At 44.5% G+C, this 26,633-nt stretch overlaps 1 protein-coding gene across 2 annotated transcripts in view; it reads left to right on the top strand.

Moving 5' to 3' along the window:
- The window catches only part of WIPI2 (WD repeat domain, phosphoinositide interacting 2), a 738,254-nt gene that overhangs the window by 425,136 nt on the left and 286,485 nt on the right, over positions 1-26,633 (top strand). For both annotated transcript variants that reach the window (XM_075319053.1, XM_075319052.1), the window contains exon 7: positions 720-790. In XM_075319053.1, coding sequence (XP_075175168.1) covers positions 720-790 — 71 coding nt within the window. The remainder of the gene's footprint in view (positions 1-719; positions 791-26,633) is intronic.

Genomic DNA, 26,633 nt, shown 5'->3' with positions numbered 1-26,633 from the left:
TGAGGTGCCATGTTGAACTTCCAGTGACCAGTATGAGATAGTGTGTGAGCGATAACACAAATTTAACACATCTGCTCCCCATTCATACCTGAGACCTTGTAACACTAATGAGTCACATAACACCAGGGAGGGAAAATGGCTAATTTTTCACAACATGGCATTTTCACTGAGGGGTGTACTCACTTTTGTTGACAGCAATTTTGAGATTAATCGCTGTGGGTTGCGTTATTTAGAGGGCACACCACATTTATACTGTTATACAAGCTGTACACTGACTACTTTACATTGTACCAAAGTGTCATATCTTCAGATTGTCCCATGAAAAGATGTAATAATATACTAAAAATGTGAGGGTTGTACTCACTTTTGGGAGATACTCTGTGTTAAGAAAACACGTCTCTTTTAAACTCCAAAATCTGCTTTTGTTGTGTTGTAGAAGTTTTGACACAAATGATAGCTATATTTTCCTTACTACATGCTACGTGATGCAATACCTCATACCACCATTCGGAGAGGTTTGCCAGTTTATAATCGATATGGTCAATTGTTTCTAGTGTGAATTTATTTTTTTTTTATTTTCTTTGGAATAGGCTTGAAGTAAAACACTGTTTCCAAGATAAAAGGGCAGAATTGCTCTGCAGGACACGTTTGAAAACCTTAGTGCTGCGTAGCCATGTTATACTTGTGTAGAATCTCTGAAATGGTGCTTTCATCTACAGGGCACAGTGATCCGTGTTTTCTCCATTCCAGAAGGTCAGAAGCTGTTTGAGCTAAGGCGGGGAATGAAACGGTGAATAGAATAATATTGTCTTTTGTATTTTAAATAGCTGCAAAAACATTTTTTTTTATGTTTGCTGAAAGAGTGTGTGCACATGACAACTCTTTCAGGTGGAAAAAGCGCTGCGTGGACTTAAAAAATAATGCATATATGTATAGCAAAATTACTTTAACGTTTTTAACAATTTGCTTTGGGAGCCGTGAAACTGGTAAGAGAAGTGACATGCCAATTTTTTAGTCACCTTTTCCATGAAAGCATTCACTAATTTTCATGGAAAATTTAAGAGGAAAACTTTTTTCCTTGTGGACAGCTGACAAATCAATCTGGCTGCCAGAGGGAGATGTTCATATTGTCTCTTCAGGGAGGAAAGAAGACAAACTCTAGTGCCACCTATTGGAAGAGACAATTTGAATATTTTCCAGAGGAGCATAGCAGCTATAAGACTCCTCACTCTGACAGCAAGATTGGCTTGTCAGGTCTCCAATAGAACCAAACCAAAGCCGCAGCTAATTTTACAAAGGGAACCAATATGTTCAAGACAAGAATAAAAAAATTCCCATAAAAAAATAACCTTTAATTTAACATTTAAAAGGTATAAAATTTACCATAAAGTAGAGGCTATCCCTAATTTACCCCTAATTTTGACCCTAGCTATCAATGGAGGGCATGACGCCCTAGGGTTGTGGCGCCCCCACATTCATTGACAAGAGACCCTGAAGTCACCCTATATTGCCCTACACTACACTAATATGTGCACCAAATGTGAAAATTAAACATTAAAATGCAAACTCCTGATAGCATAGCTTTCCAACATAATAGCATAACTTATCTGGCAGAGGTGTATCAGATCCTCATGCTCAGACATCATCCCGATGCATTTCTCACCGTTGGCTTCACAGGGTTCGTCAGGGGACAGCTATAGACTAACTCCAGGACTAAAGATACTGCATCCTGGTAGCAGCCAGAATCTAGGTGCTGTGAGGAGAATCCCTGAAGACAAACAGGATATGACACCCTTTTAAAATAAGTGGGGAACGAAAGTGAGGCTTGGGCAGCAGGACGGCCCCATCGTGGATTGTCACGGCACTAGTTTTCATAACATGACTAATCCTAAAGTAACCGACGGAGACGATTATACAACATTATATGATGGAATGCATATGCGTTCCACCACTTTCGCGACACTCCGACCTCGTCATAGAAATGCCATGTGACTATTAATGTCACATGATTGGACCGGATATGACCGAAGGAATTAATAGTTTCATGGTGGAACGTAAATGCTTTCCACCACTCTGGTACCGTCTCCATAGTGTGAGGAAGATCCGGCGCATACTGAGCGCGTCACTTGCTAATACCGTCAGACCCCATAATAGGAATGTCATGTGACTAATAGCGTCACACAGCTAGACTGGAAATGTCCGATAGAATAAATAAAGTTTCATGGTGGAACGCAAATGCGTTCCACCACTCAGGTGCCGTCCGCAGAGTATGAGGAAGATCCAGCACATACTGGGCGCGTCACTAACTATTACCGGAAGTGATGCGAACTGCCAGTAATATATCTCCCACCACAAAACATAGGGGGATATATTTGGGCACCCCTATTAATGTTAACCTATTTTCTTTATAACAATTTGGGTTTTTGCAACAGCTATTTCAGTTTCATATATCTAATAACTGATGGACTGAGTAATTTTTCAGGATTGAAATGAGGTTTATTGTACTAACAGAAAATGTGCAATCCGCATTTAAACAAAATTTGACCGGTGCAAAAGTATGGGCACCCTTATCAATTTCTTGATTTGAACACTCCTAACTACTTTTTACTGACTTACTAAAGCACTAAATTGTTCTTGTAAGGAGAAGGGTATTTAGGTACCGCGCCAACGACCACTCATGCAGGGGATGAATTTAACGTAACTTTATTCCATGCTCAGGTCTACGCGTTTCAGGAGCCTCTGCTCCCTTCCTCAGGACAATACAGGCACAAGCAACATCAAAATCCAGTTCCCCCTTTTTTTATATATATTTTATATATATTTTTTATATATATTTTTATATATATATATTTTTTTATATACACACACATTTTTTATATACAATAAAAATTATTTTTATCCTGACAATTCAGGGTTTTAGTTTTTTGGGATCCATTAATTTTTATTGATGTATATGTGTAATTGCAAATTGGTGTTTTGGTTTTATGCTGGTTGTTCTGGTTCAATGGTTTTATTATAGCTCATGATCAGGTCTTACCCTATATCTTAACATAGCACTTATTTTATATTTCTATATATTTTTTTATATTTATATATTCCATATCATTTTAATTCTTTGCTTGTATCCATGTTTTTCTTGTATAATCTCTAATTTGGCACAAATTTGTATATTTATATATTAATATCAATGTAATTTTTGTCTGTATCCACTTTCCTTTGTCTAGTCTTTGCACTTAGGTTTTTAATTCTGGTTGTGGTATACCCTTATAGTTTTCCCTTACAATCTCATACACGCTCCAGTGCTTAGTATGAATTTCCCGTGGATATATAGCACGGCAATCCTTTTTCCCTTCACCGCATGCGCAATAGTGTTTTTTCCCACGCTTTGAACTTTCTCGACCCCGCACACTAATCTGGCTTCTTACCTTTCCTCCCGCATGCGCATTAGTGCATTTCCCACGGTCTTGAACTTTCATGACCCCAGTACTTTTGATATCGGTAGCTCTTTTACCTTGGACTCTGCACAGTTTGTTCATTTGCACCACCAGATCTTGGTCTTCTATAGATGAGGTTTTCTTGATGAAGTAGAAGTCTGTTTTCTATGTTCACCGCTGTCTGCACCGTTTGGTCTAAGGGTCTTATCCTCTATTACACGTCTTTCACATACTGATTCTATGTTCTGTGGGTTCGATTCCGACTCATTCTGTCGGTCCACATAGTATGATCACTATTCTTTTACATATAATTTTTTGCCACTATTTACAAATACACGGTACTCATTTTTTCTTTTTTTCCTTTTATTATACTGGAATTTTTGATGGTTATTTTAACAGATATGTCTATGATAAAGATAAGTGGATTTTGCATTCAAATCATGTCACTACGTCATTTAGTGAATGTATAGAATTCCCGCCGATTTTTTTCTTGTTGAAGTGGGCGGATCAATGACGTCACACCTGAAGGTATATGTTTTCAGCCCATTCTGTGACTGTTGATTTTGATGTTGCTTGTGCCTGTATTGTCCTGAGGAAGGGAGCAGAGGCTCCTGAAACGCGTAGACCTGAGCATGGAATAAAGTTACGTTAAATTCATCCCCTGCATGAGTGGTTGTTGGCGCGGTACCTAAATACCCTTCTCCTTACAAGAACATGTTTTTCAGCCAAAGGGTTACTGCTGCCGCTGACCCATTATATATGCTCTTATAGTGGTTGTGACTTTCACAACTCAACTTGGTGAGTAACCTCTGCGAATTACACCCTATTTGTTTGTAGGGTAAGACCCTATTGCGCTCTCTCTCCACAGTGTTCTCATAAAGCACTAAATTGGTTTTCTAACCACATTGAGCTTTCAACTTCATAGGCAGGTGTATCCAATCATGAGAAAAGGTATTTAAGGTGGCCACTTGCAAGTTGTTCTCCTATTTGAATCTCCTATGAAGAGTGGCATCATGGGCTCCTCAAAACAACTCTCAAATGATCTGAAAACAAAGATTATTCAACATAGTTGTTCAGGTGAAGGATACAAAACGTTGTCTCAGAGATTTAAACTGTCAGTTTACACTGTGAGGAACATAGTAAGGAAATGGAAGAATACAGGTACAGTTCTTGTTAAGCCCAGAAGTGGCAGGCCAAGAAAAATATCAGAAAGGCAGAGAAGAATGGTGAGAACAGTCTAAGACAATCCACAGACTACCTCCAAAGACCTGCAGCATCATCTTGCTGCAGATGGTGTCAATGTACATCGGTCATCAATACAGCGCACTTTGCACAAGGAGAAGCTGTATGGGAGAGTGATGCGAAAGAAGCCGTTTCTGCAAGCACGCCACAAACAGAGTCGCCTGAGGTATGCACAAGCACATTTGGACAAGCCAGTTACATTTTGGAAGAAGGTCCTGTGGACTAATGAAACAAAGATTGCGTTGTTTGGTCATATAAAAAGGTGTTATGCATGGAGGCAAAAAAACATGGCATTCCAAGAAAAGCACTTGCTACCCACAGTAAAATTTGGTGGAGGTTCCATCATGCTTTGGGGCTGTGTGGCCAATGCCGGCACCGGAATCTTGTTAAAGTTGAGGGTCGCATGGATTCAACTCAGTATCAGCAGATTCTTGACAATAACGTGCAAGAACCAGTGACGAAGTTGAAGTTACGCAGGGGATTTATATTTCAGCAAGACAATGATCCACAACACCGCTCCAAATCTACTCAGGCATTCATGCAGAGGAACAATTACAATGTTCTGGAATGGCCATCCCAGTCCCCAGATCTGAATATCATTGAACATCTGTGGGATGATTTGAAGCGTGCTGTCCATGCTCGGCGACCATCATACTTAACTGAACTGGTATTGTTTTGTAAACAGGAATGGACAAATATACCTTCATCCAGGATCCAGGAACTCATTAAAAGCTACAGGAAGTGACTAGAGGCTGTTGTTTTTTCAAAAGGAGGATCTACAAAATATTAATGTCACTTTTATGTTGAGGTGCCCATACTTTTGCACCTGTCAAGTTTTCTTTAAATGCGGATTGCACATTTTCTGTTAGTACAATTATCCTCATTTCAATCCAGAAATATTACTCAGTTAACATTAATAGGGGTGGCCAAACGTTTTCATATGACCGTGTGTATATATATATATATATATATATATATATAATATATATTTACAATCTATATCATGTCCGAAGCATCTCAAATGGCCGGAAATAACACTCCCGGCCGGAAAATATGATATTTCCAAATTTTTTTTTTTTATAAAGTGGAACGTAATTGTGCTCCAGCGGTGGAACGCAAATGTGCACCAACACACACATCACTGTCAACTCAACTCTGGAGAGAAGTTGTCGGCACATGATAAAGTGCCATAGGATACAAATAAGCTAATTTAGCTAATTTAGTAGAGACGGGCCCACAAATGTGAATTCCCTTAAAGCCCAAGTAGCACGATGGGGAGTGCGCAGCATGGGGGATGGAGCACGATGGGGGGTGCCCAGCAGGCTGGCAAGGGGTACAAAACCCTTTCCAAGGAGTTGGGCCTACCTGTCTCCACTGTTGGGAGCATCATCCGGAAGTGGAAGGCTTATGGAACTACTGTTAGCCTTCCACGGCCTGGACAGCCTTTGAAAGTTTCCACCCGTGCCGAGGCCAGGCTTGTTCAAAGAGTCAAGGCTAACTTAAGGACAACAAGGAAGGAGCTCCGGGAAGATCTCATGGCAGTGGGGACATTGGTTTCAGTCAATACCATAAGTAACGTACTCCACCGCAATGGTCTTCATTCCAGACGAGCCCGTAAGGTACCTCTACTTTCAAAGCATCATGTCAAGGCTCGTCTACAGTTTGCTCATGATCACTTGGAGTACTCTGAGACAGACTGGTTCAAGGTTCTCTGGTCTGATGAGACAAAGATCGAGATCTTTGGTGCCAACCACACACGTGACGTTTGGAGACTGGATGGCACTGCATACGACCCCAAGAATACCATCCCTACAGTCAAGCATGGTGGTGGCAGCATCATGCTGTGGGGCTGTTTCTCAGCCAAGAGGCCTGGCCATCTGGTCCGCATCCATGGGAAGATGGATAGCACGGCCTACCTGGAGATTTTGGCCAAGAACCTCCGCTCCTCCATCAAGGATCTTAAGATGGGTCGTCATTTCAGTTTCCAACAAGACACCGACCCAAAGCACACAACCAAGAAAACCAAGGCCTGGTTCAAGAGGGAAAAAATCAAGGTGTTGCAGTGGCTTAGTCAGTCTCCTGACCTAAACCCAATTGAAAACTTGTGGAAGGCGCTCAAGATTAAAGTCCACATGAGACACCCAAAGAACCTAGATAACTTGGAGAAGATCTGCATGGAGGCGTGGGCCAAGATAACTCCAGAGACCTGTGCCGGCCTGATCAGGTCTTATAAAAGACGATTATTAGCTGTAATTGCAAATAAGGGTTATTCCACAAAATATTAAACCTAGGGGTTGAATAATAATTGACCCACACTTTTATGTTTAAAATTATTAAAATTTAACTGAGCAACATAACTTGTTGGTTTGTAAGATTTATGCATCTGTTAATAAATTCTGCTCTTGTTTGAAGTTTGCAGGCTCTAACTTATTTGCATCTTATCAAACCTGCTAAATCTGCAGGGGGTTGAATACTACTTGTAGGCACTGTGTATATATATATATATGTATATATATATATATATATATCTATGTCTATAACAAAAATCATACATGAACTACACAATACGTAAATTCTAGAATACCCGATGCGTAGAATCGGGCCACCTTCTAGTATTCCTATAAACATCAAGAGATTTGATGTTTCTTTTTGTGCTTGACGGTCCTGAGGAAGGGAGCTGAGCTCCTGAAACGCGTAGACCTATGCCAATAATAAAGATACGTTAATCTGACATCTGAACAGTGATCATTGGCGCGGCATTGAATCACCCCTCTCTACTGTTCTCTGTTATCTGCCGTTTGGGTGGCTGCAGCCGTGATCAAGTTGTATACGCGAGTAAAGTAGTTGTGACTGTCACAACTACATCTGGTGAGTAAGATTACTCACCCCGCATATATTGGGGTAATACCCTATCTGCGCTTTTCTTTCCACAGTTTTTTCCCATCAAAAGAATCTAAACAGTCAGAGCTGGATTTTTATATAGACAAAGGTCATGAAGTAACTGGATATTAGATAAAACTAGCAGAACTGAACTGCTCGTTCAGACCGTTAGGGTTCATTGAGTTAATCAGAAAAATCCATTTGGTTTTGGATTGTAATATTTTCTTGTTCCAATCCCCCTGTATGTGGGATTGTGGAATAGTCTCAATGACACAGAATGACAGACTGTCCAGATCACCCCCATGCACTCCATTGACGTGTCCTGCCAGTGGTGTATCCCGTCCATGCCTAATGTCCCCGAGATGCTCACTAATACGGAAGCATGGTTCTCGTTTAGTTTTTCCGACATAGGGGGACACTGGCAGGTACAGAGATACACCACTCCTATTGTTCTACAATTGGCAAATTGTCTGTTGGCAAATACTGTATGTGTAGAGCTACTGGCAAAGGTATTTGATGGTATGATCCACCTACAAAAGGTACACTTGCCACATCCTCGTGTGCCTTTTGTGCGATTATTCAGCCAAATAGAACCAGTTTTGGGTGGAACACAGTGGCTGTGTACCACAGTATCTTTTATAGATTTACCACGTCTATATGTGACGGATGGCCGTGGTAAAATAAACTCATAAATCACCGGATTCGCAATCAACACCTCCCAATGCCTTCTAAGTATACCCATGAATTCATCTGTCTGATCATCATAAGCTCCTATCAGGCGTATCACATGTTCTGCATCAGACCTTTGTTTAGGAATAAGTAGAGATGTTCTCTGTTCACCTCAAGTCTAACGATAAGCCACGTCAAGAACATCCTTGGGGTACCCTCTATCTTTAAACCTCTTTTTTAAAGATGGAGCCTGTCGTTCAAAATCATTTAATGTGGAACAATTTCTACTCAAACGACAGAATTGTCCCTTGGGGATACCGCGCCTGAGAGGGCCCGGGTGGAAGCTTTCCCATCTAAGGAGACTGTTGGATGATGTTGGTTTCCTAAAGATGGCACTGCTCAGTGTGCCATAAGGCTGTTTTGAGATGGGGATGTCAAGAAAGTTAATACAATCGCCACCAACCTCAAAAGTGAAAGTGAGTCCCAGTTCGTTAACATTAAGAGTCTCAATAAAACTCTCAAACAATGGTTGACGCCCCGACCACAGAATGAGGATGACATCGATGTAACATCCCCAAAAGATTATATGGAGAGTCCAGATGATATCCTCGTCCTGAACAATGACTTTATCCTCCCACCAGCCTAGGACCAGGTTAGCATATGTGAGAGCACAGGGGCTCCCCATTGCCGTGCCCCTGAGCTAGTAATAGAACACACCGTTAAACAGAAAAAAAATTATGTCTTAGAATAAAGTCGTGGAGTTTAATGACAAAACCATTCTGTGGAACCAAATGTGTACCACGGGTGCCGAAGAATGAACCAACTGCCGTTAATCCAGACTTGTGTCGGATACTGCTATAAAGCACCTCCACATCAATGGAGGTCAAATAGTACCAGGCTCCAACACGAGTCCGTCAATCTTATTCAACAGGTCAGTCGTATCCCTTACATATGAGGGAAGGGCCAAAACAAAAAGTCTTAGAATTTCGTCCAGATAGAGACTCACATTCTAACAAAGAGCGTCAACCCCAGAAACGATAGGTGTAGCCCTTAGGGTGTGACCCCCTTGTGAAATTTAGGCAAGGCGTAAAACGTTGCTATCACATGATGTTTTGGCAGAAGAAAATCATATTCATTTTTCGAGAGTAGGCCCTCAACAAATGCTTTCTTAGAAATTACAGTAAAGGGGGCTTTACACACTGCAACATCACTAACGATATATTGTCGGGGTCATGGTGTTTGTGACGCATATCCGGCATCGTTAGCGACATCACAGCATGTAACACCTCTGAGCGACCTAAAACGATCGCAAAAGAGGTAAAAATCGTTGATATTGGAGAGGTCGCTCCAAAACCAAAAATCGTTAAGATTTGAGTAGCGAGGTTGTTTGTCATTCCTGTGTTTGTGTTACACCGCAGGAATGAGGAAACTCACCGTACCTGCGTCCCGCCGGCAATGAGGAAGGAAGGAGGTGGGCGGGATCTTCCGCCCGCTCATCTCTGTCCCTCCTCTGCTATTGGGCGGCTGCTTAGTGACGCAGGAGTGACGTCGCTATGACGCCGAACGCACCTACCCCTTTGGAGAGATTGTTCGGCGGTCACAGTGACGTCGCTGAACAGGTATGTGCGTGTGACGCTGCCGTAGCGATAATGTTCGTTACGGCAGCGATCACCACATATCGCACACACGACGGGGGCGGGTACTATCGCGCATGACATCGCTAGCAAACGCTAGCGATGTCGCAGCGTGTAAAGCACCCTTAAGTTGACTACGATATTTGGTTGATGGATTTTTCCTTTAAGACCTCATAAGTATTCTTATTAGAAATAATTGACTTACACATACACACATAATCTGAATGGTTCATATTTGCTGTATTACCCCCTTTGTCCGATTGTTTAATTACAAGGGTACTGTTGTTATTCAAACCATCCAGGGCCACTCTTTGTGCTGGAGATAAATTTGGTACTGTTGAATTATTACGTGGGTTAATGCGACAGATCTCCTCAGTCACCAATTTTTAAAAAATGTCAATACTCCCCACGTCTGCACCAGGTGGCATCTTTGTGCTTTTGGGCTTAAGAGTGGAAAAAGGGCCTTCCCCAATACGTCTCTGGCCCTTTTCTGCCAGTTGTTAAAACACCCTCAGATCCGCAAGATCGTCTCCTGAAATACCCAGCTGTGAACATCTTTCCTTATTATTCAAACTAAAGAATCTTCTCCACTTCAATTTCCTAGAGAAGAGATTCAGATCTTTTATCCAGAGGAAAGGGTCAAAACGAGAGGTAGGGACAAAAGAAAGACCAACACACAACACAGATTTTTTTATCATCCGAGAGAATATGTGAAGATGGATTAATAACAGCTTTCTCATCTGCAGTTCCTAGAAAGTCAGGTTTTCTGCAATAAGACTAACTTGCTCCTAATGAGGAACATTCCTGTCTCTCGTGTATCATAAAAAATGGTCCTGACTTTCCAAGAAAGAGGACGACGAACAGGAAGGCCCTCCACCCCCCTCCTCCTGAAATCTCTCATTGTAACCCGTCCCTGTGCCTCCTCTGTTGTGCCATTTATTTTGTCGTCCCTTACTTCGCCCCCCAGAAGAAAAGTTTGCCTTACTCCCTTTAGATGAAGAAAAACAAAAAGCCAGCACTAAATGTGCACTTCAGCACTAAAAATTCCAAACTGTACGTATTATAAAAAAATTTGAGCTTTTTGGCAAAAAATTGCAATTTCTTCAGCTGCCTCGCCACGTCACGGCAAATCTCATTTGAGGCAGTCCTACACTAAAATATTTTTATAAAATCTGCCATACGGCCTCACATAGGAATAGTAGAACTGCTCTTAGCAGCACTCACCTGGTCTATTTCAATCCCGTACCCATGACTGAGTCATGGCTGTGGGCGGGACAGGTCCAAGCAAATGCTGCATGAAGTAAAAAGCCTGTGGACAAGGCCTGATGACAATGTGAACAGTCACCAACCACCAAAATCTAGACAGATGGAATACATCCCAAATTGGGGTGCATGGCATGGTGGGGGTTAGCCGACCAATTCAATGAAGAAAAACAAAAAGCCAGCTCTACAGTCCAAATGTCACAATGCCAAGTTAATTCCGAATGTGTAAACTTGCTAAATCTGCAGGGGGTTGAATACTACTTGTAGGCACTGTATATTAAATAATGTGTAGTATATAAATATGTACACAAAAATATAATTTATCAAGTGCAAGAAACATTCATAGAGAATCTACTTGTAACAAACAGCAGTATTTAATATAAAAACCTTGACACAATTAATCGTACAGATAATATGCACTTTAAGAGGAAAAGCCTGACAAATGAAAATCAATTAATTCCTGCAAATATCGCATGCGTCTCTACCACATGAGGAAAGCATATCAAGTTGTTAATATGCAGGGTAATCCACTATTTAAAATTGTTGCTATAGTAAATCCAATTGTAGGGAAAACGCGTGCGATATCATGAGTTCAAAAAAGCAGGAAAATCATTAGTGAGCTACTGAATAAACATCACGTTAATATGTTTAATTACGGTAGCTATAATAGCTGATGCACAGTCGTTTGATATAGAAAAAGGAGCCAATGGAATATTAGCTCTGTCACAAAAAACGCAAATAAGCGATATCTAATAATGCAATGTGCATTAATCCATATAATAGGTCCTGCATAATAAACAGTAATTATCAGAAGAAGAAGCCCAGAGGCGAAACGATCGTCGAGGTGGAGGGACGTGTATGCTGCTAGTGGTCTCCTTATTACTGATTTTTTGCTGCTATCTAGGTAATTTGTCTGTATAATTCTATCATGTACCTTGAATAGTATGGACTATCCTGACAGCCCTTGACAGTATTTTATATCTTCTGCTAATTACTGTTTATTGTGCAGGACCTATTATATGGATGAATGCACATTACATTATTAGATATCGCCTATTTGCACTTTTTGTGACAGAGCTAATATTCCATTGGCTCCTTTTTCTATATCATACGACTGTGCATCAGCTATTATAGCTACCGTAATTAAACATATTAACGTGATATTTATTCAGTAGCTCACTAATGATTTTCCTGCTTTTTCGGACTCTTTCATGATATCGCACGCGTTTTCCCTACAGTTGGATTTACTATAGCAACAATTTTAAATAGTGGATTACCCTGCATATTAACAACTTGATATGCTTTCCTCATGTGGTAGAGACGCATGCGATACTTGCAGGGATTAATTGATTTTCATTTGTCGGGCTTTTCCTCTTAAAGTGCATATTATCTGTACGATTAATTGTGTCAAGGTTTTTATATTAAATACTGCTGTTTGTTACAATGTAGATTCTCTATGAATGTTTCTTGCACTTGATAAATTATATTTTTGTGTAAGTATTTATATACTACACATTGTTTAATATGTATATGAACATTCTTTGAGATCTCCGTTGTCTCTAAATTGTGCTTCATAGCAGCTTCACTGAATGTACCAACCTGCATGTATTCTTGTCCCTCATAGAAGTGTTTCTGTTTGATGCTTTTATATTTCGTGTAATTTTTCTTAAAATCTTTATTAAAACATTTTTTGCATGAATCTCTTGTTTCCATTGTTTCATATAATGATGGTTTGTTGAATACCTCCATGTATCATGCAGCCAGCCCCCCAGGCCTCCATGTATCATGCAGCCAGCCCCCCCCAGGCCTCCATGTATCATGCAGCCAGCCCCCTTGGGACCTCCATGTGTCATGCACCCAGGCCCCTCCTGACCTCCATGTGTCATGCAGCCAGCAAAATAAAATCACAAGTACCTCTTTTTTTTCCTTCCGACCCCAGTGACTGCGGTAGCTATGCCCCTGCCCCCCATATGTCACACACCCTGCTCCCTATACAGCCTGCACACCCCCCATATCACACATTACACCCCCATATGTCACACACCCTGTTCCCCATACAGCCTGCACCCCCCATATCACACACATTACACCCCCATATGTCTTCATCTTATAGATTCATCTTCGCTTTTCTTCTTCATCCAGCGCAGACCACTATCACTTCTTCCAGCTAGGATTCGTCTCTACAGACAATAATACAGTTATTTAGAACAGTGCAAATTCCCCAATTTTTCCCCAACTTCTACACTATGCCAGATGAAGAAAAAAGTGACAGTGTCACCCTGCAGAGTAACAGGACCTTCACCCTCCCATTGAAAACATTATCCTCAAAAATAAAATACATCACAGCTAATAATATCCCTTAATTATTGCCTACAGTAATAATGTCCCATATCATGGTCCCCATATGCTCTCCCATCCTGCCCCCATATGTTTTTTTTATCCTACCACCTTATGTCTCCATTAGAAATGGGCGAACCCAGATGGTAAAAGTCTGGATCCGCGTGATTTTAAACGTACCTGAGTGCCAGACCCGGAATTTTTAAGGAATTCCGGCTAATGACCCAGATCCAGCACTTAGGTAATGCAATAAAGTAAAGGAAAATAAAGAAAAAAATAATAAAGCAAGCAACTGTCTACTTATTGAGCCTCTGGCACGGCTGTAACTGCTCCCGTGGCCACCCATTTACTTCCGGGGCCACACATTAGCTTTCATACATATGCACTGCTTTCCCTGCCCATCGGCGTCTGTGATTGGTTGCAGTCAGATACGCCACCACCCTGAGTGACAGCGTTTCTGATGCTTCCAATCACACACCTGTTCTGTGGGTGTATATCATACAGTAAAAATAAAAAAAATTGGCGTAGGGTCCCTCAAATTAATATCCAGCTCAGATAAAGCCCATGGCTGCAGGCTGCAGCCCCCAGATGTGCGCTTATCTTGGCTGTGTATCAAACTAAGAAGAACCGCATGCATCTTTTTTTTTGTTAGAGTATTTAAATAATTTTAAAAAACAGCGTGCGGTTCCCCCTCCAATTTTGATACACAGCAATGATGAAGCCTGACAGCTTGGGGCTGATATACTCAGGCTTGAGAGAACCATGGTTATAGGGAAGACCCATGGTTATTGGGAGCCCCCAGCCTAAAACAGCCTGCAGCTGCCCAGGGTTGTTGCATCCATTAGTGATTTTAGGTGGGGTCACTGAATTTAATGAAGTACCCTGAGGTGAGGTTAGTTGCGGTTAGAGGTGGAGGACCGTGGGAATTTCCAGTTGTGACCGCAACTTACCTGCGTGACGTCACTGCTGATTGCGGCTCAGTATCTGCCTGCAGTTACAGCAACCGGACATGTTTCATGATCGCACAGTGTAATTTTAGATGTAGCAGAGCTAAATCATCATGGGACCTCGCGTGGATTTCGTCGGACCTGCAGGGGTGTTTTGGGGCTAATAAAGTGGTGAAAGAGGGTGTTTTTTTGTCATTTATTACAAATAAAAGATTATTTCAGTATTTGTGTCTATTTCGCTTTACTTACAGATTAATAATTGGGGGTCACATAGACGCATCCCATTACTAATCTAAGGCTCAGTGGCAGCTGTGGGCTGCCATTAACCCCTTATTAACCTTTAACCCCCAATTGCCACCACACCAGGGCAATCGTGAATCGTGAAGGACCGGGTAAAGTGCTGGGTTTGTCGCAACTAATAAATGTGACAATTCTGGGCGGCTGCAGGCTGCTATTTTAGTCTGATGGATCCCAATAACCATGGGTCTTCCCAGCCTGAGAATGCCAGTCCAATGTTGTCAGGCTTTTTCATGGCTGGGTATCAAAATTGGGGGGTACTGCACATTGTTTTTTTTAAATTATTTATTTATTCAAAAAAAACACATACGGTTCCTCTTATTTTGATACAAAGCCAAGATTAGCCTAAGGCTGGGTCTGCAGTATGTACACTTCAGTTCAAAAGTTTAAGGTCCCTTAGATATTTCCTTATGTTTTAAAGAAAAGCACATTTTGTTTTCAATGACGCTAACATTAAATTAAACAGAAATACACTCCATACATTGTTAATGTGGTAAATGACTATTCTAGCTTCAAACGTCTGTTATTTAATGCAAGATCTACATAGGTGTATAGAGGCCCATTTCCAACAACCGCTACTCCAGTGTTCTAATGGTACATTGTGTTTGCTAACTGTGTTAGAAGGCTAATGGATGTTTAGAAATCCCATGAAAACCCTTGTGCAAGTATGTTTGCACAGCTGAAAACAGTTTTGCTGATTAAAGAAGTTATAAAACTGACCTTCCTTTAAGCTAGTTGAGAATCTGGAGCATTACATTAGTTGATTTCATTAAACTCTCAAAATGGCCAGAAAAAGAGAACTGTCATGTGAAACTCGACAATCTATTCTTGTTCTTCGAAATGAAGGCTATTCCATGTGAGATATTGCCAAGGAACTGAAGATTTCCTACAACGGTGTGTATTACTCCCTTCAGAGAAGAACACAAACAGGCTCTAACCAGGGTAGAAAGAGAAGTGGGAGGCCCCGCTGCACAACTGAGCAACAAGAGAAGTACATTAGAGTCTCTAGTTTGAGAAATCAACGCTGCACAGGTCCTCAACTGGCAGCTTAACCCCATAGCGACGGCCTAACGTCTCAAGACGTCGGAAAAACAGGGTACTTATTCTGTTCCGACGTCTTGAGACGTCAGGCCGGAAAAACCCTGTAGCGCCCCCCAGTGACGAAAAATCTCGGGGGTTTCAGCTACCGGGGGTAGCTGAGACCCCCCAGATTATGAATCGGGGTGTTTTGTATGCACCCCGTTAATGCGATCGCCGGTATACACCGTATACCGGCGACAACATAAAAAAAAAAAAAATGGCTGGTAAAATTTATTTATTTCTCATCTGACGTGATCAAACATGTCAGATGAGAAATAAATGTGAGCCCTTAGTGCCCCCAAAGCCCCCGGTACCGGAGAAATCCATCCAACCCCCCCCCCTCCGGAAAATCCAAGATGGCGCCGACGCGCGCTGAAAACTCCCGCCGCCGCCTCTGCATTCATTTCCCTCCGATCTGAAATGATCAAACATTTCAGATCGGAGGGAAATGTCCCCCTCCTGACCTCTCCTCCGGTACACCGGAGCTCTTTGGTCCCTGGAGCCCCCTCCAGTTCTTCAGAGCCCCCCTCCGGAGCGTGCAAGATGGCGCCGACGCGCGCTGAAAACTGCCGCCGCCGGCTCTGCATTCATTTCCCTCCGATCTGAAATGATCAAACATTTCAGATCGGAGGGAAATGTCCTCCCCCTGACCCCTCCTCCGGTCCACCGGAGCCCTCTGGTCACCGGAGCCCCCTCCGGGTCTCCAGAGCCACCCCCCCCTCCCCCGCATTCATTCTGCTCTTTCTGCCGCATGTGACACGTCACATGCGGCAGAAAGGTGTCCCCAGGTCCCCCCAGGTCCCACTAGGTCACCCCCCATCACCCCCCCCCCACAGCCCCCGGTCATACGTTACCTGTCTGGTGATCCGTCCCGTGATCACGCCGCCTCCTTCTTGAATGCTGACGGCGCATGCGCAGACAGCGGCTGTCAGCTGGATTCCTCCCCCGGTCCACAGTGGAGCAGCCTGTGCATCAGCGACGTCAGTCTTGCAGGGACGCTGACGTCGCTGATGCACAGGCTGCTCCACTGTGGACCGGGGGAGAGTGAGTGCAGTAATCAGCAGTCTCTCCATGTGAGGAGTGTGGTCCTCACATGGAGAGACTGCTGTTCCAGAAAAAAAAAAAACGCCTGGGGAGCCCTCCAAATTGATCACCAGACAAGGTGAAGCTGTCAGCTGTGGTTTGCAGGCTACAGCTGTCTGCTTTACCCTAGCTGGCTATCAAAAATGGGGGGGACCCCACGTCGTTTATTTTAATTATTATTTTTTTGGGGGGCTAAATACAAGGCTAGGCACCCTTTAGTGCCACATGAAAGGCACTAAAGGGCGCCAGCTTAGAATATGCAGGGGGTGGGACGTTATATATGTTTGACATGTATCCATTCATCCATTGTAGCATTTTAGGCTGTGCGCCCACAATCGGGATTTGCAGCGTTTTGGGCGCAGAGTGTTTTCCCTGTGTCCATAACGCTGCATTGTGCAGTAGAAGCACAGTGGAAGGATTTTTAGAAATCCCATGCCCAATGTGCTTGCCCACTGTGCTTCTTTTCTCCGCCACATAAACTGACCTGTGGCGCAGCTTCCCGAGCCTCAGCATGTCAATTTATGCTGCGGAGATGAGTGTTCTCTGCAGGTAGCATAGAGCTCCACAGCGGCCTGAACCCAAATCGTGGGCATGGGCAGCTGCGTTCTCCCGTGGACAACACTCACATCTCTGCAGGAGGCTGACACTGTGTACTAGACGCCGTGTCGCTGGCTCATGGCCACATAGCCTAAAAGTGAGACATTGGTTGCTACAGCAACATTTTTGTGAAGTACCTGTGGATTCAAAATGCTTATTATACTCCTGAATAAAATCCAGTTTCCAAAATGGGGTCACTTGTGGGGGTTTCTAATGTATAGGTACCCAAGGGGCCCTGCAAATGTGACATGGTGCCCGCAATTTATTTCAACTTTTCCAGAATTCAAATGGTGCTGCTTCCATTCCAAGCCCTCCCATTTATCCAAACAGAGGTTTTTGGCCACATGTGGGGTATCCCTGTGCTCATAAGACATTGGATAACAACCTGTTGGGTCCACGGTTTGTTGTTGTCTCTTGAAAAAGTGAGAAATTTGATGCTGAAGCAACATTTTTGTGAAAAAAATGAAAATTTTCAATATGGCAACCTAAGCTTATCAAATTCTGTGAAGTATTCGTGGATTCATACTGCTCACTATACACCTAGATAAAAGCCTTCAGGTGTCTTGTTTCCAGAATGGAGTCACTTGTGGGGGACCTCCACTGTTTAGGCACCTCAGGGGCTCTCCAAATGCAACCTGGCGTCCGCTATTGATTCCAGCCAATTTTGCAGTCAAATGGCACTCCTTCCCTTCCGAGCCCTGCCATGCGCCCAAACAGTTGATTTCCACCACATATAAGGTATCGCCAAACTCAGGAGAAATTGCACAATAAATGTTATGCTGAATTTTTTCCTTTTACTCTTGTAAAAAAAAAAGCTACCTGGTTGAAATAACAATTTTGTGGTAAAATTTTTTTTTTTTTTTTCATGGCTCAACGTTATAAAATTCTGTGAAGCACCTGGGGGTTCAGGGTACTCACCAAACATCTAGATAAATTCCTTGAGGGGCCTAGTTTCCAAAATGGGGTCACTTGTGTGGGGTTTCTGCTGTTTAGGTACCTTAGGGGTCCTCCAAATGTGACATGGTGCCCGCAATCTTTTTCAGCCAAATTTCCTTTCCAAAATTCAAATATTGCTCCTTTCGTTCCAAGCCCTCCCATTTGTCCAAACAAAGGTTTCAGACCACATGTGAGGTATCACCGCGCTCATAAAAAAGTGGTTAACAAACCTTGAGGTCAAATTTTTGGAATTACCTCTTGAAAAAGTGAGAAAATTGATGCTAAAGCAACATTTTTGAGAAAATTATTAAAATTTTCAATATGACAACGTAACGTTAACAAAATCTGTGAAGTACCTGTGGATCTAAAATGCTCACTATACCCCTAGATAGAAGCCTTGAGGGGTCTAGTTTCCAAAATGGTGTCACTTGTGAGGGGTTTCTTCTGTTTAGGTACCTTAGCGGACCTGTAAATGCAACATGGTGCTCGCAATCTATTTCAGCCAAATTTGCTTTCCAAAATTCAAATATTGCTCCTTCTGTTCCGAGCCCTCCCATTTGTCCAAACAGAGGTTTCTGACCACATGTGGGGTATCGGCGCACTCATAAGAAAGTGGGGAACAAGTTTTGGGGTCCATTTTGTTATGTTAGTTCTTCTAAAAGTGAATAAATTTGGGTTAGAGCAACATTTTTAGGTAAAATTTAATTTTTGCTTTTTTTCATTCCACATTGCTTTTGTTCATGTGAAGCACCTGAAGGGTTAATAAACTTCTTGAATGTGGTTTTGAGTACTTTGGGGGGTGCAGTTTTTATAATGGTGTCACTTTTGGGTATTTTCTGTCATCTAGGCCTATTGAAGTCACTTCAAATGTGATGTGGTCCCTAAAAAAATGGTTTTGTAAATTTTGATGTAAAAATTAGAAATCGCTGATAAACTTTGAACCCCTCTAACTTCCTAACAAAAAAAAATTTTGTTTCCAAAATTGTGCTGATGTAAAGTAGACATGTGGGAAATGTTATTTATTAGCTATTTTGTGTCACAGAAATCTCTGGTTTAACGGTATAAAAATTCAAAAGTTGAAAATTGCTAAATTTTCAAAATTTTTGCCAATATTCAATTTTTTTCTTCAATAAACACAAAAAATATTGTCCTAAATTTGGTACTAACATGAAGTCCAATATGTGACGAAAAAACAATCTCAGAATCACCGGGATCCGTTGAAGCGTTCCAGAGTTATAACCTCATGAAGTGACACTGGTCAGAATTGCAAAATTTGGTCTGGTCATTAAGGTGAAAATTAGCTCCGTCACTAAGGGGTTAATTAAAAAGTACCCGCAAAACTTCAGTGTCAACGTTTACAGTGAAGAGGCGACTCTGGGATGCTGGCCTTCAGGGCAGAGTGGCAAAGAAAAAGCCATCTGAGACTGGCTAATAAAAGGAAAAGATTAATATGGGCAAAAGAACACAGACATTGGACAGAGGAAGATTGGAAAAAGGTGTTATGGACAGACGAATCGAAATTTGAGGTGTTTGAATCACACAGAAGTATATTTGTGGGACACAGAACAACTGAAAAGATGCTGGAAGAGTGCCTGACATCATCTGTCAAGCATGGTGGAGGTAATATGATGGTCTGTGGTTGCTTTGGTGCTGGTAAAGTGCGAGATTTGTACAAGGTAAAAAGGATTTTGAATAAGGAAGGCTATCACTCCATTTTGAAACGCCATACCATAATCTGTGGACAGCGCTTGATTGGAGCAAATTTCAACCTACAACACGACAATGACCCCAAGCACACCTCTAAATTATGCATGAACTATTTAGGGAAGAAGCAGGTAGTTGGTATTCTATCTGTAATGGAGTGGCCAGCCCAGTCACCAGATCTCAACCCTATTGAGCTGTTGTGGGACCAGCTTGACCGTATGGTATGCAAGAAATGCCCATCAATCCAATCCAACTTGTGGGAGGGCTTCTGGAAGCATGGGGTGAAATATCTCCAGATTACCTGCAAAATTTTTTTTTACCACAAAACTGTTGCTTCAACCAGGTAGCTTTTTTTATCACAAGGGTATCAGGAAAAAATGCACCATAAAATGTATTGTGCATTTTCTCCTGAGTACGCAGATACCCCATATGTGGTGGAAATCAAATGTTTGGGCACACGGCAGGACTCGGAAGGCAAGGAGCGGCATTTCACAGCAAAATTGGTTGGAATTATTAGCGGACGCCATGTTGCGTTTGGAGACCCCCCTGAAGTGCCTAAACAATGGACCTCCCCCACAATTGTCCCCATTTTGGAAACTAGACCCCTCATGGAATTTATCTAGCGGTTTAGTGAGCACTTTGAACCCCTGGAGGCTTCACAAACGTTTGTAATGTTCAGCCGTGAAAATATTTTATTCTTTTTTTTACCACAAAATTGTTTTTTCAAACAGGTAGCTTTTTTTTCACAAGGGTATCAGGAAAAAATGCACCATAAAATGTATTGTGCAATTTCTCTTGAGTACACAGGTACCTCATATGTGGTGGAAATCAATTGTTTGGGCGTACGGCGGGGCTCAGAAGAGAAGGAGCGCCATTTCACAGTAAAATTGATTGGAATTATTAGCAGACGCCATGTTGCATTTGGAGACCCCCTGAGGTGCCTACACAATGGAGCTCCCCCACATGTGATCCCATTTTGGAAACTAGACCCCCCCCATACAAAAAAAATAGTTTGGCGAAATAAAAAATACAGACATCAGTAAAAAAAAAAATGAATAAAAAAAAAAAAAATATGAGCGCCTGCCACTAAGACCAGTGCCAAACGTGAGAGCAATGCACGAGTCTCGCATCACATCATCCACTCCAGTCTGGAAGCGAGCAACTGCGCTGGATAATTCGATGCGAGAGGGCGGGGCGGCAGATGAGAAAGGGCGCAGCGGATGGAAGATGGGAAAGGGCGCAGCGGATGGAGGAGCGGCAGAGGATGGGAAAGGGTGCAGCGGAGGATGGGAAATGGCGCAGCGGATAGAGGATGGGAAAGGGCGCAGCGGATGGATGATGGGAAATGGCGCAGCGGATGGAGGAGCGGTGGAGGATGGGGGGGAGGGAGGTGAGATGGGGATACCTACCTTACAGGATGGATCTAGGCAGCAGGATCACAGCAGACAGAAGAGGCAGCAGATGAAAGAGGCAACAGATTGAGGAGTGTGAGAGGGGGCAGTAGATGAAGAGGATGGGAGAGAGCAGGCAGCAGATCAGGGAGGGGGGCAGAGTCTGATGGGAGAGAGAGATGGCACATGGAGGAGGGGGGCCCCGGGGGGAGGTGGGCCCCAGAACATGGAGGGGAAGGGTGGCCCCCAGAACATGGAGGGGGGAGGGTGGCTTGCAGCACATGTGGGGGGAGGGTGGCTTGCAGCACATGTGCTGCAAGCCACCCTCCCCCCACATGTGCTGCAAGCCACCCTCCCCCCACATGTGCTGCAAGCCACCCTCCCCCCACATGTGGGGGGAGGGTGGCTTGCAGCGCATGGAGGGGGAGGAGGTGTAGTGGCGATGGAAAAGGGGCAGCCGATGAAGGAGGCGGCGGCCGATCGGGAACAGTGGGGGCCGATTCGGGGACAGCAGCGGCTGAATAAGGTGGGTGCGACGGCGGCGGGGACAGTGGCGAGCGTGGTGGCGGGGACAGTGGCGAGCGTGGCGGCGGGGACAGTGGCGAGCGTGGTGGCGGGGACAGTGGCAAGCGTGATGGCGGGGACAGTGGCAAACGTGGCGGCGGGGACAGTGGCGAGCGTGGCGGCGGGGACAGTGGCGGGCGGGGCGATCGGGGACAGTGGTGGATCGGGAGCAGCGGCGGGGCGATTGGAGACAGCGGCTGGGCTGGCGGTGGCGACCGGAGCCGCGGCGGGGCTGGCGGTGGCGGGCGGGGCGATCGGGGACAGCGGCTGGGCTGGGGCTCGCGGGCGGGGCGATCAGAGACAGCGGCGGGGCGGGCGGGGCGATCAGAGACAGCGGCGGGGCGGGCGGGGCGATCAGAGACAGCGGCGGGGCGAGGCGATCGGAGACAGCGGCAGGGCTGGCGGGGCGATCGGAGACAGCGGCGGGGCTGGTGGTGGCGATCGGGGCCGCGGCGGGGCGGGCGGGTGGCGATCGGAGACAGCGGCGGGGCTGGCGGGGCGATCGGAGACAGCGGCGGGGCTGGCGGTGGCGGGCGGGGCGATAGGAGACAGCGGCGGGGCTGGCAGGGCGATCGGGGATAGGGGCGGGCGGCGGGGGCAGCAACTTAGCGATGGGCACCCTCAGGGACGGACACAGGTCACCTTGGAGACAGCGGTCACAAGACCGGTCTCTCCAATCAGGGCTGGGGGCGGGTGAAGCACCGATCACCCAGCTCCAGCCAATGGCCAGTGCTACAGCAGCACTGATCAGGGCTGGATTTCAATGTTCCAGCCATTTTCAATGGCTGGAACATTACAGTGACTGTAATTGGCTGAGCGGCGTTCGTCAGCCAATCACAGCCTCTGTAGGTTCGGGGAGGAGGCACCACCCCTCCTGAGGTCAGGCAGAGGTCCCCTCCTTCCCGAATCTACTGTTTAATTAAAGAAATTGGACTCCCCGGGGCTCCGGGACCGCGATTTCCCCATGACGTACTGGGTACGTCATGGGTCGTTTAGCACCATGTCACCATGACGTACCCAGTACGTCAAGGGTCGTTAAGGGGTTAAATGACAAGTACATGTGCAGATCAGTTCAATGTTGAAGAATACCAAATGATGGTGAAAAAAGATGTCCATCAATGTGAGATAAGTAAAATAAATATAAACATCAAAGAAAAAATGCACAAATTATTTGAAGTGATTGTGATGCGTGTCCTAGCATGTGCAGTGAAATGAACTGACAGGAATAAGTGAACAGGATTATGGCATAGAGCTTACCGAGTTGTTATGTATGCAGACAAGAAGGATAAAGTAGAATGGTCAAGGCGAATCTGGAGAAGTAAAGCTGTAGGTGTAAAGGGTGCTAGCGATGTTGCGAGAGATAGCACCCACCCCCGTCGTTCGTGCGACATTTGGCGATCGCTGCCGTAGTGAACAATATCGCTACTGCAGCGTCACACGCACATACATGTGCAGCGACATCGCTGTGACCGCCGAACAATCCCTCCTTTAAGGGGGAGATGCGTTCGGCGTCACTAAATGGCCGCCGAATAGCAGAGGAGGGGCGGAGATGAGCGGCCGGAACATGCCGCTCACCTCCTTCCTTCCTCATTGCCGGTGGACGCAGGTAAGGAGATGTTCGACGTTTCTGCGGTGTCCCACACAGCGATGTGTGATGCCGCAGGAACGACAAACAACGAGTGGCACCACCAGAGATATTTGAAAAGGAGCGACGTGTTAACAATCAACAATTTTTGCCGATTTTTTTGCAGTTTTTGCGATAGTTGATCATCACTCCTAGCTGTCACACGCTGCGATGTCGCTAACGACGCCGGTTGTGCGTCACAAACACCGGGACCCCGACGATATGTCGTTAGCAATGTCGCAGCGTGTAAAGCACCCTTTAAATAGAAAAAAAAGGTCACAAAAGAGCATGGATGAAAGAAATGGAATGAAACACAGGAACCTCCTTACTTAACTGTAGAATGCAGTATCAAAGGGGAATATGAAAAATAAGCTGTATCAAATGAAAAAGGTACAAATGAGGGTGTAACTAGTACAGGAAAAATGGCATAAGGTAGAGCGATAAGGAGAAGATCTAACCTGATAATTTCTGACTATCTTACAAGATGCCATGGGATATGCACAAGCAGCTGCTCCTCACTAAACGATTATAGGATCAATAGCAATGGTGGCTGTGTGAAAAGAAAAAGGGAAAAAACTATAGAAAAAAACTGTGATACAAAGGGGGAGTATAAAAGTAAAAATATGTTTACCCAAAGGGGTTACATAAAGTTTTATGAACATCAGATAACGCACTCGATATCCGTCGCTTGTGCATTAAGTAGCGAAGGAGAAATATATGCTTGTGTGGTATGTTATAGTCAAAAGCTGTTGTTATGTTCAAAACTGTAAAGACATATTAATAATGGGAAAGCGACTATGTATTAAGTGGATTCAGTGAATTAAATCACAGGAATAAGAGGATGTGCTGCTTGCCAAAAGAAAAAAAATATTCTTACCTATGTACTGATATAGATAATGTCAGGTTAGTCAGTGGTAACCACCACTGAGATGATTCCAGTGTCTGCAGGGTAGGTGGAGGTAAAAATTGTTAGGCTAAAGATAGTGTGATGGTGGGATATGGGGGGAGGTGTATCATGTATGTAGATTCATATTTTAAGCTTGGTTCACTGTCCATTATTTGTACTGCTTGTGTGTACATTGTATTGTCTGTAGGTAATCACCCCATGTAGAGTAAAGCTAGGGTCACACGTAGCGACGCAGCACCGATCACGACGACGATCTGACCTTATCAGGATCACTGCTGCGTCATTACATGGTCGCTGGTGAGCTGTCAAACAGGCAGATCTCACCAGCGACCAGCCCCCAGCCAGCAGCGACGCATGGAAGCGATGCTGCGCTTGGTAACCAAGGAAAGCATTTCTCTTGGTTACCCGATATTTACCTTGGTTACCAGCGCACACCGCTTAGCGCTGGCTCCCTGCACTCCTAGCCAGAGTACACATCAGGTTAATAAGCAAACCTTTGCTTATTTACCCGATGTGTACTCCGGCTACGTGTGCAGGGAGCCGGCACTGACAGCGTGAGAGCGGCGGACGCTAGTAACCAAGGTAAATATCGGGTAACTAAGGAAAGGGCTTCCCTTGGTTACCCGATATTTACCTTGGTTACAGCTTACCGCAGGCTGCCAGAAGCTGGCTCCTTGTTCCCTGCACGTTCAGTTCGTCACTCTCTCGCTGTCACACACAGCGATGTGTGCTTCACAGCTGGAAAGCAACGAGCAAAAAATGAACCAGGACATTGAGCAACGAGCGGCGACCTCACAGCAGAGGCCAGGTCGTTGCTGGATGTCACACACAGCGATGGTCGCTGCTACGTCACAGAAAATAGTGACTTAACAGTGACGTCGTCGATGCTGTCATTGTGTGTGACATGTCCTTAAGGTTATAGCTTCTTGAAGCGTTTCTGTCCCTATGTGTGGAGGAAGGGGCCTGGGATCCACCCAACCTCTTTGCTTACCTGGGGTGATGAGGTAGTCTGAGTACTTGAAGAGATAAGGACGAAGATTGATCCTCTGGGTTGAAGGTGCAGCCAGCATGCCAGAGAGATTGTGAGAAAACCCCATTTGCCTGGAAAATGACTGCTGGAGGATTGTGACTGATCCCTAGCAAATTTGTCGCTGGACTAATGTTACCCTCTGTATTGTGGATGATGTCATGAGCCATTGGATTTGCTTAGAATAAATGCTCTTTGGATTGTACAGCCATCTCTTGCTCTGTTGATTGTGTGATATGGGAGAAGAACCCCGTCACAACTGGTGGCAGCGGTGGGATCAGCAGAGTGCAGCCTAATGGAGATCCACCCACAGAGTGAGTACAGAGACTGGACCGCATCCAGTCTACAAAAGAGAGCTAGAGATCTGGGCCTGAGCTACCAGGGACTGAGTAAAGAAGCCTTAATTGATCTACTGGTGGGTGCAAGCCAGTCCATCTCCTCCCAGATGTCTGACGGATAAGCACTGGGGACGGGGATCCCTGCCCCAAAAAGCCAGTGGGTCGTGTGGTTCGAAGAAGAGATGGCAGCTCTTGGCCCAGATGTATCTCAGGAATATAAGGAGCAGGCTGCTCGCCGAGCACAGCGGAGACCAGAAGCAATTACTTCGAGGGAGTAATGTGAGTTGGGATGTAAACTCAGCAATCCAGGAGCCTATACGGATCACCTGGGAAGACTTCAAGCCATTTCATGAGGCTTCTGGAGATGTGGAAGGGTTGTTCAAGGACTTTGAGCAGCAGTGTGCCGTGATGGAGGTGCCCCACTCTGGCTGGATGCGTTTATTAGTGGGACTCCTGAACGGAAGCCTGGCAAAGGCTTATCGCACCATTGACTCACAGCAGAACCGGGATTACAACATTGTAAAGAGGACTATCCTGGATTACCATGCTATCACTTTAGACTCACATAGGGCACAGTTCTGAGACTTCCCATGTACCACGGGGGAGATCGTTTAGGATACATGCCCATAAGATGTCCCAGGCATGTCGGAGATGGCTGGAAGCGGAAAATGCCTTTGCT

The sequence above is a fragment of the Anomaloglossus baeobatrachus genome, chromosome 7 (genome assembly GCF_048569485.1).
Source record: "Anomaloglossus baeobatrachus isolate aAnoBae1 chromosome 7, aAnoBae1.hap1, whole genome shotgun sequence".
NCBI lineage: Eukaryota > Metazoa > Chordata > Amphibia > Anura > Aromobatidae > Anomaloglossus > Anomaloglossus baeobatrachus.
This window is presented reverse-complemented; position numbering and strand designations above follow the sequence as displayed.